At 32.6% G+C, this 19,469-nt stretch overlaps 1 protein-coding gene across 3 annotated transcripts in view; it reads left to right on the top strand.

The window, feature by feature from the left end:
- The window catches only part of LOC117116234 (TBC1 domain family member 19-like), a 91,058-nt gene that overhangs the window by 19,161 nt on the left and 52,428 nt on the right, over positions 1-19,469 (top strand). For all 3 annotated transcript variants that reach the window (XM_033260219.1, XM_033260218.1, XM_033260220.1), the window contains exons 3-5: positions 2,114-2,186; positions 2,568-2,689; positions 5,800-5,874. In XM_033260219.1, coding sequence (XP_033116110.1) covers positions 2,114-2,186; positions 2,568-2,689; positions 5,800-5,874 — 270 coding nt within the window. The remainder of the gene's footprint in view (positions 1-2,113; positions 2,187-2,567; positions 2,690-5,799; positions 5,875-19,469) is intronic.

Raw genomic sequence — 19,469 nt, forward strand, 5'->3', positions numbered from 1 at the left:
TGAAAATAAAAAAAAAGAAATTATATATTGCAATAGGAAAATTCTGTGGACTACATTTCCAGAATGAATTTTTTGATAGCTAAAATGTTTTCTCAGTTCAACTGAGAAATTCTTCAGAATGAGTACAGTTTTTTTTTCTGAAGTGTGCTGAGGTCATAATCTGTCTCTTATACACATCTAGATGTGTATAAGAGACAGGCATCTATAGAATACTTTTTTTCATATTTTATTATTTTACACAATTATTATTTGTTTTTTTAAATTTTGAGATATATGGCTGGAAAATATTAAAAACATTCTAAAATCTGCATCTTGCTTCTCCAATCCATCCGCCAAACGAGACCTAGCAGAAGCCTCAAGTGGCAAGCCCATCAGTCGGGCTTACACACCTTCCTGCTGCTTCCAGTTCGCTGGCAAGAATTTGACACATGGTCGGTCCGCTCGAGTCTACCCGCTTACTGTATTTAGTCCATAATAAATCAGGTTCACTTATCATAGGTGAACTTTTGGGACTTAAAATAAAAATGTTTAAGTACATTTTTGGATGCAGAGATTTTAAATGTGTTCGGCTCTGTCAAAACCTGCTGTTTGTTGCAATTTCTAATTTCGCACAAACACCCAAAACGTTTGAGAAACAGAAATTTGAACATTTCGAGGTTTTTGCATTTTATAGTGGAAGATATATTGAAAACGTTTCTGCAAAGTATCAATCACTAAATCTTACTGAAAAATATACTGTATTAAAATAATTTTAACAAGAGCGACTGCTTTCTGGTCAACACATTAAACTGAGGTTTAACGCTTCGGGTATGCACCTTTCAGATGAGGCTTTTTGTTGACATATTAAATCATGGAGGAAATACTTCATGCTTAAATACAGTACACAGTGGCGTACCTTATTATATTGGGTTGGACGCTTTTAAAATTTGGTAATAATAACAACAAGCAACAAGAAGAACAGCAGTGTGGTTCTGGAGTCAGCCTTGCGCAGACCTAAAAATAATAAATAGACTATTAATTTTCGAATTTGTGGAAGCTGGTTTCTCAAAACCTACAGTACATTGTTGATATCCAATATTCTTAAATATTCATAACTTCGCTAATACTCAACCAACTTCGATCAAATGAACACTGTTTTAAAGAAGGATTCATACAGAATCTAAAAATACCAAAAACCTCAATTTTAAATTTTTCTTCACAAAATGGCTGATTTTACCAGAGCTGGTCACATATTATATCTAGGTCAAATATATGACCTAGTTCCATTTCAACTTTACTCATCTTCACTGGGTGACTGTCAGTTCCGTTACATCTCTATTATTACGATCTCTTTGAAGAAAGTACAGAAATGTAACCTGATCACTTCACTATATTATTAAGTGTCACTTTGGTAATTAAAATGCGTACTTCCTATTCCGTTTCTGTGATGACCCTAATTGCGATTTCTGCGTGTGAATTGTTGTAATTGTATTTCTACATAATAATACCTTGCTCATGTAACGTTAGACTAATACTATTCAAACAAATATATTATTTGTATTGGTGATCCTGAAGGATCAGTGAATCTTTGTCCGGAGATAAAGTTAAATTTCAGTTTTGTTCCTTCGCCACAATATTGTGCATTTTGGTCTGTTGGCTTTTTTTCTTACCGTCAATGCTTATATTACCTTAAAATATGATGATAATAGTACTTAACTGTGCAAGTTTTAGTACATTACATGTATATTCCAATTTTGTAGAACTATTTATTAATACTTTCCTTCCTCTGAATTTCTTATTAATTGTTTCTTTCATTAATAAATATATCATTCATACATTTCAATCATTTGTTCATTTGCTTTTTCGTTCGTTAACATGCTCACTGGCAAAATAAAGTCGAAGTGAGTTGATTTAAGGTATTTGAGCGTAATTTTCCTTCTTGAAACAATTTTCTAGAAGGGATGGGGTACAAGCTTTATGGAGGGTGTGTGCCCCAAAGCCCTCCGTAGATATGCAACTACTATTATAGTAGTAGCCCTTATAATAAGGGCATCACATACATTTCAATGTATTATACTTGGATGTTTGAGCTTTATTGTTAAAGTGTTGATTGTTTTTTTTTTACACACTCTAGGCCCATGTATTAAATCCTGAAGTCGATTTGGCCAGTTTAAAGGATGAAGTTCGTAAGGCCTTACGCCAGTCAGGTACAGTGCATGCTTGATATTTTTACCATTCCAGCCTTACCAGACAGTCAAAAATCTTAATTTATAAAGAAAAAAAATTATTTACTTTTATAATAATAATAATGACATCTTATAAAGCACATGTATGCATCTCGGAGAGTTACTTGCAGTGCCATTTCCTCCTGCAAAGAGCGGCAGCCTTTTCTGAATTTAAAAAAATTTTTTTTTTTTTAAATTTTCAAATAATATTTAATTTTAATATAATAATATTTATGTACTTAAATTTTTCTGGCGTCAGCCCAATTTGGATCCATATTCGGGTCAATTATATGGGTGAGCTTTTAGATTGAAGACAGATCATGCAAATGTGTTAATTTTTTTATTTTTTCTCTATTTTTGCAGGACAGGAAAAGCTTCTGCAAAATGCTGTGTATAAGCAACTTGCACAGTTTCCACCAGCCGAGCATCCGCACGCAACGCTGGAGCAACTTAAAGAACCGCTTAGCTACATCAGACGAGCTCAGGTAGGAGTTTGCTTAAAGATTCGTGTTTTCCATTTGAAATTAAAAGTAATCCGGAGATGAGACGATGCGATTGTGAGGCACGTACCAATGCGCAATCATGTTTATAACTTTTTAATGAATGTTGTGTAGTTCATTTGATTGGCACCGTGAAATCAACTTTCTATTCGTCGTTGCAGTTTAAGTGTCCTTATGAGCATTGAGCAAGAAACTAAACACAAACTTGCGCATCAATTCATCGTTTAAGCTAACACTCTACCCACGGATTGAATGGGTTTGGATTTCCTTGGTATGAATACCAAGAATAGCCCATGAAAGTCCAAAGAGTTATTTTGATGTATGTAGTATGATTTTTCAGCTGTAAATTGATGATATATGTTTCCATGAAAAGTATTAATGTTGGAAGTTGCATTCTGTAGTTGATATTAAATACATTTTGTTTATGTTCTTTTTTTGGGGAGGGTTTTTTTTCTTGATGAATGCCTTCTAATAAATTATTATTTATTATTATGCCATAAGAATCCTGAATTTATTTGGCTTTTTGACTTCCCAAGAGGAAACAAATCGAAGTAATGTAATGTTAGCAGTAAAACATCTTTATGTCTTTACATTTTTTTATTAGTATTATATTGAATACTATAACTTAAGAGAAGGGAAAAAAATGTTATATTGAGAAAATTGTAAAAAGCACAACTTTTACTTTCCAAAAAGCAAACTTCTAGTAGGAAACTTGTATAAAATTTGTTATTCACACCACAAACTACCACAATTACAGTAGACTGTGTTAGTAAAAAGAGAAAAGTGTGTTAAAATACTCGCTGTTGTTATTACTGACTTTGTGTATGGTATAAAGAATACAAAATAGCTTGACGCCACAACCAATGCACGCTTTTGATGCGCTTTTTAATTTTCACGAACTAGCAATTTACTTTGATTGTGATTAGTTCGCAATGTGAGTGACGAATTATGTGGTATTCTTGTAGATTAAAAAAAAAATTATCTGGATACAGTATGTGAGTGATAAAAACAAAAAAATGTACATTTTTTGTTTCCTTCCCCAAATCTCCAACGCTCCCCTCCAAACCTTTCTAAAACAAACACTACAATTTTAAAAAATAGGAACAGAGATTACTAGCCTTTGACGAGGCTGTATAAGTTCAATAAATGTCAATTTTTGATTGCTACACTAAATTTGTAGTGTACTACTACAGGGCTGCCAACCGGTTGATTTGTATCAGCCAATCCCTGTAGTTATTTTTGTACCTGTTCATATCGAAAGTCAAGTGTATTTATCATGAAAAGAAAAAAAAAGAAATTATATATTGCAATAGGAAAATTCTGTGGACTACATTTCCAGAATGAATTTTTTGATAGCTAAAATGTTTTCTCAGTTCAACTGAGAAATTCTTCAGAATGAGTACAGTTTTTTTTTCTGAAGTGTGCTGAGGTCATAATTATGTATATTTTCTATTGATTAGGCAATGATACCTTTGTCTTGCCCTACATTTATGCTATGTGAAGCAGCTGGTCTCTTCTGACACACTTTTAAAAGGGGAGAAGTTATTCTGATTATACAGTTTCTTAATATTTATTATTTATTCAGAAAAACAGTGTAGTTTAATAGCTTGGTGGTTAAGATACTTGCCTTCTAATCCCTGGGTCCTGAGTTAAATTCAATGTCACTGCAAACCAAAAACAAAAAAACAAAACAAAACAAAACAAAAAACTCTTGATACTCCTTATGCCTCCGGAAGGTCTTGGGTTCGAATCCTGATGGGGGACATATGTTTTTCTCACATATTTATTATCATCTTTAATTAATACATGTGGAGGTGTATCGTCATACCATAAAGTAGTTACTATCATGTTATTCCCTAGGCCTCAATATTACAGACTTGGTTTATAAAGCACCATTCCATCCTGTAAGTGGCGAGTGAAGGAAATTGGATATGAAGGAAATAAAAAAATAAAAAATAAACCAAAAGAAAGCACATGCTCACAGTAGTAGTAATATATATAGTAGTTCCTAGAAAGATTCAACAGTGCCATCATAAAGCTACTGTCATCAGAAATGATGAACCCAGGCCCGTAGCTTGACTTAATTTGTGGGAGGTTCATTTCAGTGGAAAGTGGACCCTTTGGCTTTATGATCTTTGATACTCAGAACATTGTAAATATATCTACAAATATCAATTTTTCTTTTTTAAATCCGGACCTTCTACAGTTTTTGGGCGGTTCGTCGTAACCCCCTTAAACCCCACACGCTACGGGCCTGTGAACCTCCACCAATTTTACAAATAGATTTAAATTTAAAATTTGTAAATATTTCACACATATTAATTAAAAATTTGCTTAATTAAAACTATAAGCATAAAGTAGGCACTACAAAAAAACTACATTAAATAATTACTTATAAAATATTAAAATATATGATTAAAATACAGAAAGATGAAATAAAATAAGATAGTGAAATAGTGTTTGAAGGTTTGCATGGTGAAGTAATAATATTAAATGCTTGCAGTGTACACCAAGTAGATAAGTTCTGAAAAGAACTGTTGCTGGTTGAGAATGTCTCCTAGAAGATACTGGAAATTATTAATGTACAGTTAGAATTTTAGAGTTTTGGACTCTCCACTGTAAACAATTTTATGTGACAAACTTTTATGATTTCCACTTGGACATTATGATGTCACGCTGTGTGATTTGCTAAATGATAAAACTTGATGGTGGATGTTGCTTCCAGTAGACAACATGCAAGTACTCTATCACCTTTGCATCTAATAACTTAATTTGATCTCTACTTGAATTCTCAAGTTTTAAAAAAACTTAAAATTTTATGTGACAATTTATAATGTCATGTTCTGTATGGCAAGTCACAGTTATTTGTCACTTAAAATTTGATAGTGGTATGGACAAAGCTTTAAAAAATAGTAAATACCATGCTTTATGAAATGACAATTAAATGCTATAACTTTTACTATATAGTAGACTGCTATTTTTCAATAGAAAAAATTCACTTAATGTTTAGGTACTCAGCCCCTTCCAAAAGTTTTCGAGTATATCCCAAACATTTTTTTGTGCCTATAATTATGTCTGTATATATTATCTTACAGTCTAACTGGGAGAAAAGAATTGTGAAAAGTTTGAACAGTATGTGCACGGAGTTATCAATTCCATTAGCAAGAAAGGTAAGAATCAATGTTTATTCATAAATTATCTGACCATGTACGCAATTGTTTATCAGACTATCAAATTGTATTTTATAAAAACATGTGACATATCTGTATGGTCAAGATGATTATCATATCATGACCATAGAGGCACATAATGACTATATATGGGCATACAGTATACAACAGCTGTTTGTCAAATAAAATTTGATAGTCTGGACAGGGTTTTTTAGACATATCTGATCAAACAAGTTGTGTGTCTTTCCACATCTCTTCAATGTTGTACTTCATTATACAGAGTCTGATCAAACTTTATCTGTTTAGGCTGACAGACCAAAATCTGACATTTCACAATTTGGATGATATATACCGAACATATCCATTTCGGAAGGAATTGCTCACGGTGCTTTTTTTTTCCTGGTAATTGGATACAGAATCAATCATGTACAACAATGTGCAACATACTCTGTTTCCCGGGGATATTCCAATTCATGTAATTCGACACTACCATTTTTCTTTCGCAATAATTCACTTATCCCGGTACCCATCTCCTCGTTGAAGAGCTATTACGCAACCATAGATAAATGTTTGTGCCTAAGGACATTTTAATAAATGTGACCAATGTCGGTTCTGAATTCATTGCAATCTTGATTACCAGCCCCAGAGTTTTAACACCAGGCTTAAAGCAGTAACAATAAGATAATGAAAAACTTAGCACCATCCTACTTAAGAAACAGGTTTCATGAACATCAACATATATATGAAACAAGGTCAAATGACATCCTACCTTTACATAAACCAAGGACCGATTATAAAAAAAGAAGTTTATCCTATCATGGGGCTGAAATCTGGAATAACCTAAATATAATCATTTTGCAACAACTGCCCCTAATATTTATACCTTTAAAAGAATTATAAATAACTAACAGAATTAAATATTTTAAGTAACAAACAAAAAACTTCAAACTTTTCTACAATATCAATTTTCATGACATTTCTTTTTAGTCTTTATAACTTTTTTATTTACTTTTCTTTGTTGAGTCTACATATTTAAAAACAAATAATCTTTAATATTTTTTTCCCCGACAAATTAATCTTCTCCCCTGGGATGGGGCAGCTTTCCCCGACGAGGAGACCTGTATTATCTATTGAGTCGCAGCACATAATACGATAAAGCTATTTAGTTTTTATGGTAAAGAGAAATGATTATACCAAGGAAATTTTCATTTAGACTGCTGATTTACATGTACCAGGTGAAGACGTAGAAGGGATATTTAATTATCATTTTGATATATGAAATTTATATGATAGGCAAAAGTTGATTAGCTAAACTAGGTAGGACAACAGATGGAATTGAAGGGAATTTAATTATATTGTCAATATATCATCAGTTACTTAATGTCTGAAATAATGTCTTAAAATAAAAGTAAGCTACTCTTCTACAATGCTACTTGAATGTAGCACTCGACTTTCACAAGTTACGATTGCGCAAGTATGCACAACTGCAAGCGACTACTGTAAAACCTTAAATTGAAGCCCAATGGGCTTAATCTCAAGAAGAAGCCCATCTCAAATTGAAGTGCCCTCTTTAGTTTGCATAAGATAGCCTCGAAAAGAAGCAAATTTCAAAAAGAAGCCCACAGGCTTCTTTACAAGATAACATAGCCTTCTGTTCGAAATAGTGTAATACGTACACCGTACATGAATTTCAAAAAATAAAATAAATGAAAATCAAGCTTGGTTTATACAGTAGTTTAGGTGATTTAATGCCAGTTATTACAATCCATAATACAGGTTGATGTTACATTGGCCTTATTTATTGTTTTATAAATTACAAATTTCCAAAATTTACAGCATTCATTTAGAAAAGAAGCCCCCCCACCCCTTTACTTTGCAAAAAGTAGCCTTGAAAAGAAGCCCATCCAAAGTTCGCAAAAAAAGGAAGAAGCACAGTTATTTCAATTGGAGGTTTCACTGTATGTAGTTTCTAGCTGCCCAAAGTGCTTAAGTCGCTTCCGACTGCACTGTAGATTGTCTACAACTAGTTACCATGCAATGTTACCATAATGGACCTTTACACTAAGCCTTGCCACTTAGATATCAAATCAAATCAAATCAAATCAAACTTATTTCACTTGCAACATAGATTTTATACACAATTCAATCAAGTAAATGGAACAAACAAAAAAAAAAAAAAAACAAAAAGCAAGCAAGGGTTGCTGAGCGGGCATAAGCCCATATAAACAACTCCCCTATACAGATTAATACAATTTATAGAAGATAAGCAGTAAAACCTGTCTCTTATACACATCTAGATGTGTATAAGAGACAGCCATAGAGGCACATAATGACTATATATGGGCATACAGTATACAACAGCTGTTTGTCAAATAAAATTTGATAGTCTGGACAGGGTTTTTTAGACATATCTGATCAAACAAGTTGTGTGTCTTTCCACATCTCTTCAATGTTGTACTTCATTATACAGAGTCTGATCAAACTTTATCTGTTTAGGCTGACAGACAAAAATCTGACATTTCACAATTTGGATGATATATACCGAACATATCCATTTCGGAAGGAATTGCTCACGGTGCTTTTTTTTCCCTGGTAATTGGATACAGAATCAATCATGTACAACAATGTGCAAAATTCACTTTATATATGAATACTTAGGCCTAATTAACAAAAGTAAATAAATAAATAAAAAAAATAAATAAAAAAAAATCAATTATAAATTAATTATAAAAAGTTCACTTTATATACAGGATGTGAAAGTCAGCTTACTTAGGCCTAGTAACATGACAATAATAAATTAAATTAAATTATTAAAAGTCTATATAAAATCAAGGTAAATACAATAAAAACCTATGGAATATATTAAGGAATTATAGTTTTTTAATTAAAATGATATTATCTAAAGGCAAATTGGACAAGAATCGGAATGAAGAAGGGAAAGATATTGTTGCTAAGGTTCCATAAGACAACAGTGTTAAAACATACGTGAACATGTGCGTTTGTGTGAGAAACGAGCGTATCCCTAGTGCTGCACTGATTGGTCAGTTTGTTAAGTTTGATTGACACTCCGAAAAATTTTTTTGGATATGTCAACATTAATGTATGGGACATGCCAACATTTAATAGACTATCTGAGTGATTGGGTTAATACTATTCGGCCCTTCCAAGGCAAAACAACGTAACAAAGATATGAAAACAGTTACTGTACATTGTTTTGTCATGGGATGGCCGCACTGTTACATGACTAATTTCTACCGCATGTCAGTGGCTTTAGAATTTAGCAAAATAAAACATTGCTGCGACTACTGTATGTGCAGTTAAGAGCAAGTTGTTGTGGTTCTTTCGTTGCAAGAGCGCCAATGTCGCCTCAATTTGTGCAACTCGCAATTGCCAAAGTTGAGTTAATGCCACTTAAGTTGAGTCAGGTCACAAAGGCTAAATAAGCTTAGCTTTACTAATACAAAATCTAATAGTGTTTATATTTAATAGTAATTTAATGATAAATCATTATACAAAGGAAATTTTAAATAACTAGGTAGCTCTGTTCATACCAGGTGAAATAGAAGAAACTAATTATCATGTCGATAAATTTGTTACTTAATATCTTCAAATAAAAGTAAATTACTCCATAATGTTACATTATAGTGTCCAACACCCATCATTCTAAAAAATAAAGGAAATTAACCATTTATAACAGCAGTATATTCAATAGTAATAACACACACATTTCCGTTAAAAGTAGTTTTTTTATTGCCAAATTGATGGATTTTGGACTGCTGTTGCCTTTTTTTATGAACGAACATTTTAGATGACCCGGTTTTAATTTAGGTCAAGCGTACTACGTAATAATATTGATTTTTATGTATAGACATTAAAATACATGAACACGTTGTGTTGTCTTCTTTCTTTCTTTCTTTTTTTTTTCTTTTTACATTTTATAATTTAAATTCAAAACCAGCAGATGACTATATAAATGTGGAGTACATGACTTGTTGGTTTGGTTAATCCTGAATTGTTTCCAAAAATTTTAGATGACCCGGTTTTAATTTAGGTCAAGCGTACTACGTAATAATATTGATTTTTATGAAATAGAATTAAAAATACATGAACACATTGTGTTGTCTTTTTTCTTTTTTTCTTTTTACATTTTATAATTCAAATTCTAAACCAGCAGATAACTATGTGAAGTACATGACTTGTTGGCTTTAATTCTTGCCTTAAATATTAGGGATTGTTTCTTTTAACTACAATCAATCAATCAATCAATCAATAATCAATCAACCAACCAATTAATCAACCAATTAATCAATCAATCAATCAATTAGTCAATCAATCGATCAATCAATAATCAATCAACCAACCAATTAATCAACCAATCAATCAATCAATCAATCAATCAATCAATCAATCAATCGATCAAATAGTCAATCAGTAAATCAATCAAGCAATTAGTCAATCAATCAATCAATCAATCAATCAATCAATCAATCAACCAATTAATCAACCAATTAATCAATCGATCAATCAATCAATCAATCAATTAGTCAATCAATTACTCAATCAACCAATTAATCAATCAATCAATCAATCAATCAATCAATCAATCAATTGATCAATCAGTAAATCAATCAATCAATCAGTTAATATGGCACATAAACTGCTGTCTCAATATGCTGACAAAACTAATATGTAGGCCCATAAGTGTTATTAGGTCAGTATGTCGGTCTTCTGCACTTTTAGTCCCATCCGACTCCGCGTAAACAATTCAGGATTAACATGCCAAATGATCCCCTGATAACACGCGGCCGTTCCACAGAGGAAAGAAAGAAGATAGTTGAAGAGTATATGTGTTAAGTCAGTTTTAACAAGATGTTAATTCACGCTCATCATGTACAGACAAGTTTAATACTCCCAAATTTCCATATTTTACACACAAGAGACTTGTAGTTTATAGAGCATTAGTGATAAAGGTTCATTTAACATGTTATTCACCGAATTTGGAATAAATGGTTAAAGTAAATGTTAGCCATGTTAATGTATTTACCTGATTAGTGGTAAAGTTCAATGATAATTGTCTGGAAGTATATGGATACACTTGTCAAAAACAGAATTCCTTTTTTATTTAATAAAAGTAGTAGCAATCTGATTTGCGTAATTTAATATAAAGAATATAAATGATTAAGTAAATAATTAAATAATTTTTACGAACTGTTGGATAACTTTGCATTCCTTTAAAAATTTGATTTAATATTTTGTAAAACTTTTTTTCTTTTTTTTTGCATCATGTTATACCAATTTTCGTCGGTTTTTGTATGTAATTTTTAAATATTATAATATCATGCAGACTCCAAAAAGACTAAGAGAAGCCATGATTCAATATTTCATTCTTTATTCGAACATCATCAGGAATGAAAAATAATTTTGTCCATAAGGACCATATAGCAGAATAAAAGTAACTTAACTAAAACCCATCAAAAACGAGAAACCGGTAAAATTGACCAATCAAGGCAAACAAGGTGTGAATTAATGAATTAACAACATACCTTAAAACAAAATCAATCTTGATAAAGTGTGAACACATTGTTAATAATGAATAAATAAATAAATAAATAAATAAACTAGATCTTAATGGCTAGTTGAACCATAGAGAAAATAGAACATTTTTTTTTCTCAGGTTGAACAGTGCAAGTTCTTCGGATGCTTTTAATCCGGTATTTAAACATGGTTAATAGCACTTAATAATAAAACAGAATAAATAATAATAAATAAATAATAATTCAGACCAATGTCTGGAATAGTCAATAACTTCAGTATCATTGGATATTAAAGAATGATAATTAGAACCCCGGGCTTCATCATAATCAGCATTAATACAGTAGGTGAATTATGCATGGCTAGGATACAGTATGTTGAAAACCATCACATAAACTTATGTGGTCAAATATAACACCCATAGGCCCTGTTGAATGTTCTTTAATTCTAATTGTTAGACATTCTCTCTGTTTTTAAATATATTTTTCATATTTTAAGCATGTTCTAACTGTTAACTGGATCTTAATGAAGGACAATGTAAAATTTATTAGGTAGCCAGAATAAAGGAAGATTTCTATCTACAGTATCTTTATCTTATTGAATCCTAATATTTTTTTAGGCTTGAAATAGAGTTTTTGCAAATTAAATACCTTTGACGATAAATAATAATGATGATTGATGATGGTGAAAGGGTAGGCTGGAGCATGTGCTGATGAATGGCAATGATAAAGGCGAAACTTTTTTTTTTATACCTGATTTTGTGAAGCCGCCGTGTGCCAATAATAATGATTTTGAATGAAAAAAAAATTATATTTGGCCAATTTAGCGCACCCACCACCACAAAAACTGGAAGTTTCAGAAAAAAATTTAAGTTTTTCTTTATTTTTATTTCGTCCACCTCTGCCTTGAAATCTCCAAAAATAAGATGTGTATTTCTTCCTAATTATATAAATTTAAAGCATTTAACCATCCCATTAAAACTACAGTGACTGTTTACATTCAATAGTAAAATTGTATTTTTATTTTCTCCTCCGTCTAGATGTTTCTGGCAAAACTATTTGCTAAATAAGAAAGCAAAATTATATTTTAATTTTTTTTTTCCAACCTTCCCTGACGATCTTTAAAAAAATGAGTTTGCAGACAAGGTATAAAAAAAAAAAAATTAAACAAATCATATTTTTAACTACTGTAAGGATGCTAAATCACTTTTTGTTCAATTTGTACTGTACCTGTTAGTTTGGAAAAAAAGAAAAATTTGTAAACAACCACAATAAAATTTGCCTTCAGTTTCTGTAAGTGTGTAAGCCACATGCTTTCAAAAAAATCATGCTCATGAGATCGAATAATCAGATTGAATTCCCACACCAGAAAAGTTTAGAGCGAGCAGTGTTAAAATTTTTCACAGAATTTATCCACAATTGCAGTAGACTGACCTCACATACAAAAAAATCTTATGATGTGTTATTTAGTTCTTTGTGTACTGTGCAAGTGATGGAAAACAGTATGATTTTTAATAAGGTTACGCTTCCCTTGTTCTTCTTCAAAATAAATCCACTGGAAACTAGGCTTCAAGAAAAACACATCAACAGATTATTGCTGAAGAATAAACACCCTAGAAATGTTTACCTGCAATTTGCGCCCAATGACAAGCAACGGTATTTTCCAATGTTGTTATAGCGTGAGGTTTCCTTCAGACGTGCTCCGCTCTTGTCAGACGTAAACAAGATGTGCCCCGAAGTAATGTTGCTTATGTTGTTATAAGAGTGTAAAAGTTGATATACTAATGCCTGATTACAAAATACAAACATGCATCAATTTCAAGACGTGTAGTCTTTGATAATCGGAACGACTCGAATGTGTGAATTTAGATCAAGTACCGTAGAAGTACACGTATCCAGTAAAATTCAGCCGATGTAAAATCATATCAGTTTGCTTACTTGAACATTTGATATAATCTGTACACCCCTGTGGTTTAAAGAGTGTTTCATTTCATTGCATTTTATTTCGTTTATTTCGTCTTTGCAACACATCAAAGAAAGATAATAAACAAACTGTTGTAGACAAGATTATAATAAAAAGGCCAACATAAAGTATATAAAAATATACAAATGAAAAAAACTACAGAAATTATGGGTTAAAAATTAGATTAAATTTAAGACAATCACAAACTTTATATGTTAAAATTCATTGTTGTACCAGTAAAGAAACTATGATAGTTATTCAAATTGTTTTACTAATTATTTTATTAGCTTTTAAAAGAAAGGTTTACAGAACAAGAAAATACTTAATTTGCCAATTTAATAGAGACATAGAGTAAAGTAATTTTCTGATACGGTACTTTAAAATAACTTTGTATAGTGTCTAAATCAACAAAACTGTACTGTTTAAATTTGTGTTGTATTGTTAGTTGCCAAACTTAATAATTGATCTTTTTAAATTTATTCATTTATTTATCGCATTTATGGAATCGCCTACAGTTTGAAGAAAATAAATAAATGAATAAATTTAAAAAGATCAATTATTGTACCTATACCACTTATAAAACCAATGCACACGTACGCATAGGTACAAAACAATCCATCAAAATAGAAAGAAAAACCACACACAAATCAAAGTAAAAAAAGATTAAATGTAAAAGTAAATCTTGTAAATGAATACAATTTTTGGAATGAAACTAATTACGTTTCATTATTTCTTTCCATTTGGATGTTCATTCCAACTTTTAGATGCAAGATTTAAAGATGTTCTTTTAACCTCGGCAAATTCTCCAAGGTGTAGTAAAAATCATTGAGTTCGGCTACGTGTCGGTTTTTGCATAGTGAAAATCGTTTGGTTTCCCAACCTATTTGGTCTGGATTTTAATCCTTTGCTGTGCGCTTCATTTGTTTCCTTGGGCAAGGCACTCTATTAGTCCACCCAGCTGTATCAGTGGGTACCAGGACATTGCTGGGAGTAACCTGCGGTAGACTAGCGTCCCACCCAAGGGGAACATCACACTCTTATTTGCTTGACGCTACTTAAAACTGGGGGTAAACCTATGGGCCCTAGTGGCTCGCCAAAGATTTACTTTTTAATTTTTACATGTCGTGTGCATTTTTAATGAATAATTTTTGTGATTAAAAATAACTTTGTATGTGGGGGGAGGGGAATGTGGCATGCCTTCTTAGTCATTAAAAGTCATCAGATAAAAATGTTCTTTTGTTTCATACATCATACAGTAGAATGCAAATATTAGTTATATTCATATTGATTTTTTTTTTTTGTGTGAGAGGCTTCTTGATTCTCTGACGACAAACACTCATATCTGTAAAAATCCTTTTTTTAGGCTACAGCTTTTAGATATCATAAAGCAATATAATTTGCTTGCCCCTCAAAGGCATGTGATACTAGATAGATGTTATTTTAGTTTGCTCACTATCGGTATTATTTAAGCCACTGGGAGGAATTATCTCGCTTAACGTTAATAACCGGTAATTATTTGTTTGCAGGCTATAGCGTTTTATTACATTCTGCAAAGGTAGAACGTAACAATTTATTTTAAATATTTGAGACTGAAATGGTTATTAGGCCTAAGAGGAGCCTGTAATAAATTTGAAAGACCACCCAACAATACAACATAGAATTAATTTATAGAAATCTCTAATTTATCAAGTGACTTACAAGGATTTTTCCACACTGTCATGTTTTCTGTTACAAATATCTGTGATTTTGCCTGGTCCCGATGATGTCATGACATAGACAAAAACCGTCATTGTGTGAACGGAGCTTTAAGCTATGGAAACACTACAGCCTCAGGTGTGGGTTGACTCAGTACAATTGAAAAATTGGTAGTCTAAACCATATCTGAACCAACCTGGGTTGACCATGAGTCTGGATTGAAATTGCTGGCAACCCAGACAGCTCAGCCCAGACTAGGTATCCAGGTTGTCCCTGGACTGACCTGTGTTGACCTAGAATTCAGAAATGTGACCAAATCACAGCTGGCAGTAGAGGTTTACGCTCAAGGATTTCTACTATCTGAATTAGGTCAACAGAGATACAAAATGTACAACCCAGGAAAGTTTGGACACTGGATATTTTTTTACGCCAGGCATATCATCTCAACCATACTTTCAACACAGGCTTGAGATTCTAGTATGACAGTAGCCTAAGACATGCTAAATTGCAAGCTTATTTTATCGTACTTTAAGTAACTGTAAGAGTATAGAATTGCAAGAAGTTCTGTGTCTTCTCTGATTTTGTATGCACACAATGAAAAGCATTAAAAAAAGTAATAAAACGAGATGGGGGGGGGCACCCTATTAAAATTTAAATAGAGTTTGAAACTCGACCAGGCGTTCTATAGATGCAGCACACATTCAATACGAACACCTTTTACATTTTTTTGAAGGACTCCCTCTAGTTTGTGGTAGTACTTCTTGAGACTGCATTGCGAAACCCCGAGAGTCGGACCTCTTGCCGTTCTAAACTCTTTGCTGTAAGTTTAAAACTGACTTGGGAAAATACTGCCTAAAAATTTACTTTATGAAAAAATGAGCGATGAAATTGCCAAACTCTTCATAAAGAAGTACAAATGTAAAAGTATTATTTACAGGTCTCCCTCCAATTAAGTCCACTTTCTGGTAATGGGGTTTCCAGGGGTCTTTGTTGTTTGTTCATCACACATCGACTTCTAAGGTAAGCAAACAAGTCTGCGACGCCTTTTAAGACTTGCAGCGAGTTTGCTGCATTCCCACCCCATATTCTGGAGCTCATAACACTGTTAGATTTTGGTTTGCTCCAACATAAAAGAGACGATATTTACACATGCTCAGGGTTGTAGCTGTAGAAAACCAAGAGTGGGTGATAACATTTTAAGGGTGGGAGGTGATTACATTGGTAAACTCAAAATAAAAAGAGTGGATTTTAAGGATTTGTAATCGAGACAATGGCCCCAAAAAATAAATGCCGGCCATTGAAAGACAGGGGGAAAAAGCAGTTATTGTATTTGATCAAAATGAGAAATAAAAAGAAAAGATTTAAGTTCAGACTTGAACTCACAAAGTGTAGACAAATTTCGGACGTCTTGTGGGAGCTGGTTCCAGACTTTTCCAGCTGCAAATTTGAAAGCATTCGATCCCCAGAGATTATTAGTTCTGTATTCCGAGAGCAATGAACGATCGGCTGAGCGGAGACCTGATCGAGATGGCTTGTGGGGGGGGGGAGACCTGATCGAGATGGCTTGTTGGGGGGGGGGGGTCACAAGCCTGCTGGTATAGACCGGTGACATTTCATGCAGAGCCTTGAAAATGAGCTGATGGTGTATCAACTTGTTAGCAGCTGCAGTCGAATATAAAATATTATCCAATCAAATTATTTTTATTTGAATACATGTAGAAAGGCATACATGATAATGATAAAATAATGTGATCATTTGTACGGCAGATGGTTAATGGTTAAAAACATGTAAATGTGACTATGTTTTGGTTTGAACCAGAAATGTACTTTTTTATGTTCGATTAAGCAATAAATATTTAACACAAACAAACAAACTGATTTAAAAAAACCTGGGCTAAGCTGAATAGCTAAACAATTTATATTAATATATAATATAAAATAGTAATTAAAATATAAAATAATATTAAAATATAGATAATAAATTTAAATAGTAAAATGTAACAAAATAAATATAGTGTTATGAGAAAAACCAATATAAATCGTGTCTTTCATTCCACCTTCTCGTCAAATCGACAATAAAGAATTATATTGCTGTATTTACAAAAAAAGAGGATTATAAATTGAAAAGTGCACATATATTTTCGGAAGACATGCTCAAGGGTTATTTTGTTATTTGCATTCAATACAAAATTATTAATATGCAATCTGTGACCTCCTCTTAGATTACCCTGGGGTTTTTTCTCGCGGTTTACTTGACACGGACCAATTTCATTCTAAAGTATTTTTATAGCACTTATGGGTGAAGAGAAACAAGTGTATCTTTTTCATTAACAGTAACGATGTAACGGCCTAGCATCAAAACTCAATCTTGCTTCACATTTCTATATAATCTTTAAATTGGAAACATGGAAATAAATGGAAAGACTTTCTTACACTCATTCACAATATCCATATCCAACTACTTATCCATACTTTAATTCATTCATTCATCCAAAGATCTACCCATCCATCCTACCATCTGTGCATCCATCCATCCATCCATCCATCAATCCATCCTTCCATCCATCCATGAATCCTTGCATGCATGCATGCATGCATCCATCTGTGCATTCATCCGTGCATCCACCCTTGCATTCATCCATGCATCCATGCATGCATGCATCCATCCACCCACCCACCCACACACCCATCCATCCATCCATCCATCCATCCATCCTACCGTCCATCAGTCCATCCATCCATCCATCCTGCCATGCATGCATGCATGCATCCATCCATTTTACGATGCGTGCATCCATCCTACCATGCATGCATGCATGCATGCATCCATCCTTATCCATTCATCGATCCTTTCGTCTATGCATCTTGCATGCATCCATGCGTCCGTCCGTCCATCCATGCTTTTATTCATTAAATCCCTCCATTCATTCACCAATCTATAATTGATGTATCTATTCATTTCATACTGTAAAATTTTATATAAACATTCAAAAAGGAGAAACAGTTGGTAGGAGATGTCAAGCAAAAATAAGATGCTCTAAATCAACTTATCCCTGTCAGGTGTCTGTAACATTTACATCACATTATTTCCATATGTGGGTGCTTATCTCTAAATAATAGATAATTGCAATGTATTCACCACTATATATGAAGATTGTGTTCCTGATGCTGAACTAACAATAAATAGAAGCATTTAAATAATTAAATATAAAAGAAAATCTAACATCCACTCATCCATCCTACCATCCATCCATCTGTGCATCTTGCATGCATATATGCAATCCATCCATGTATCCTTGTATGCACGCAGTCCATTCATCCATCCATCCATCCTACTATCTATCCATCCTTGTATCCTTGCATGCATATATGCAATGCATCCATTTATCCCATCTATCCATCCATCCATCCATCCTACTATCTATCTATCCATCCATCCATCCTACTATCTATCTATCCATCCATGCATCCTTGCATGCATGCAGTCCATCCATCCTACTATCTATCCATCCATCCATCCTTGCATGCATCCATGATTTTGTTCAGGATTGAATTTTTTTAAATTAGATAAATCTCTAAATTTTTATTGTAATAGCTTTGCTAAAGTGTGGAGAAATTTTCCTGGAAAGAGCAAAAATAATATATAAGTATAGTCATTTATTGTTATTATTCACTACTAGTCGTTCTTATCGTCACTTTGACTTTCAAAGTACCACGGTTTGCATCCAGAGGTTAAAAGCATATTTCTTTAAATTGTCACTAATGCAGTAACTTTAATATCGCAAGTTAGCATTCATGCAGCATTACATGTGTGCTCCAGGGAGTCCAATCGTATCCTCTCGTAAGGATGTAAATCAGTTGAATGCTACAGCATGAACGACCTGTTCTCAATACTTAAATATCATAAATGCGTGTGACCCCATATCATCATGTATTTATCTACCACTTATGTTTTTCCTTCATAATGATAGTGAAAGTTACAGCAATAGCATTAGTGAAATAGTACTGTATGGTAATAGTAATTTAAGTCATAGGAACTTTACTATAGGGTTGTTATTTTGCCATTTTGAATGTACTATATATCTGATATTAAATAAAAGATACCGAGATGTATAGTATAGAATAGTATGTGAATTTATGAAGATTCCCAAGAAGGCAGTAATGATAGTTGTAAATGTAATAGTAATAATTACTTGTTTATGCCTATAGCCTTTGAAATATGCATAGTTATAATAATTATAGTTATAGAATGGTAATAATAATATTATTTAGTAATGGAGAGTGATAGTAAAATAATATAGTAATAGTATAGTGTTTGAATATATGAAGATTCACAAAAAGGGAGTAATGATAGTTGTGAAAGTACAGGTAATGATAATAGTTACTTATTATTATAATTATAGTTA

This window comes from Anneissia japonica, unplaced genomic scaffold, assembly GCF_011630105.1.
Source record: "Anneissia japonica isolate Jap-2015-1 unplaced genomic scaffold, ASM1163010v1 scaffold288028_len459517_cov177, whole genome shotgun sequence".
Taxonomy (NCBI): Eukaryota; Metazoa; Echinodermata; class Crinoidea; order Comatulida; family Comatulidae; genus Anneissia; species Anneissia japonica.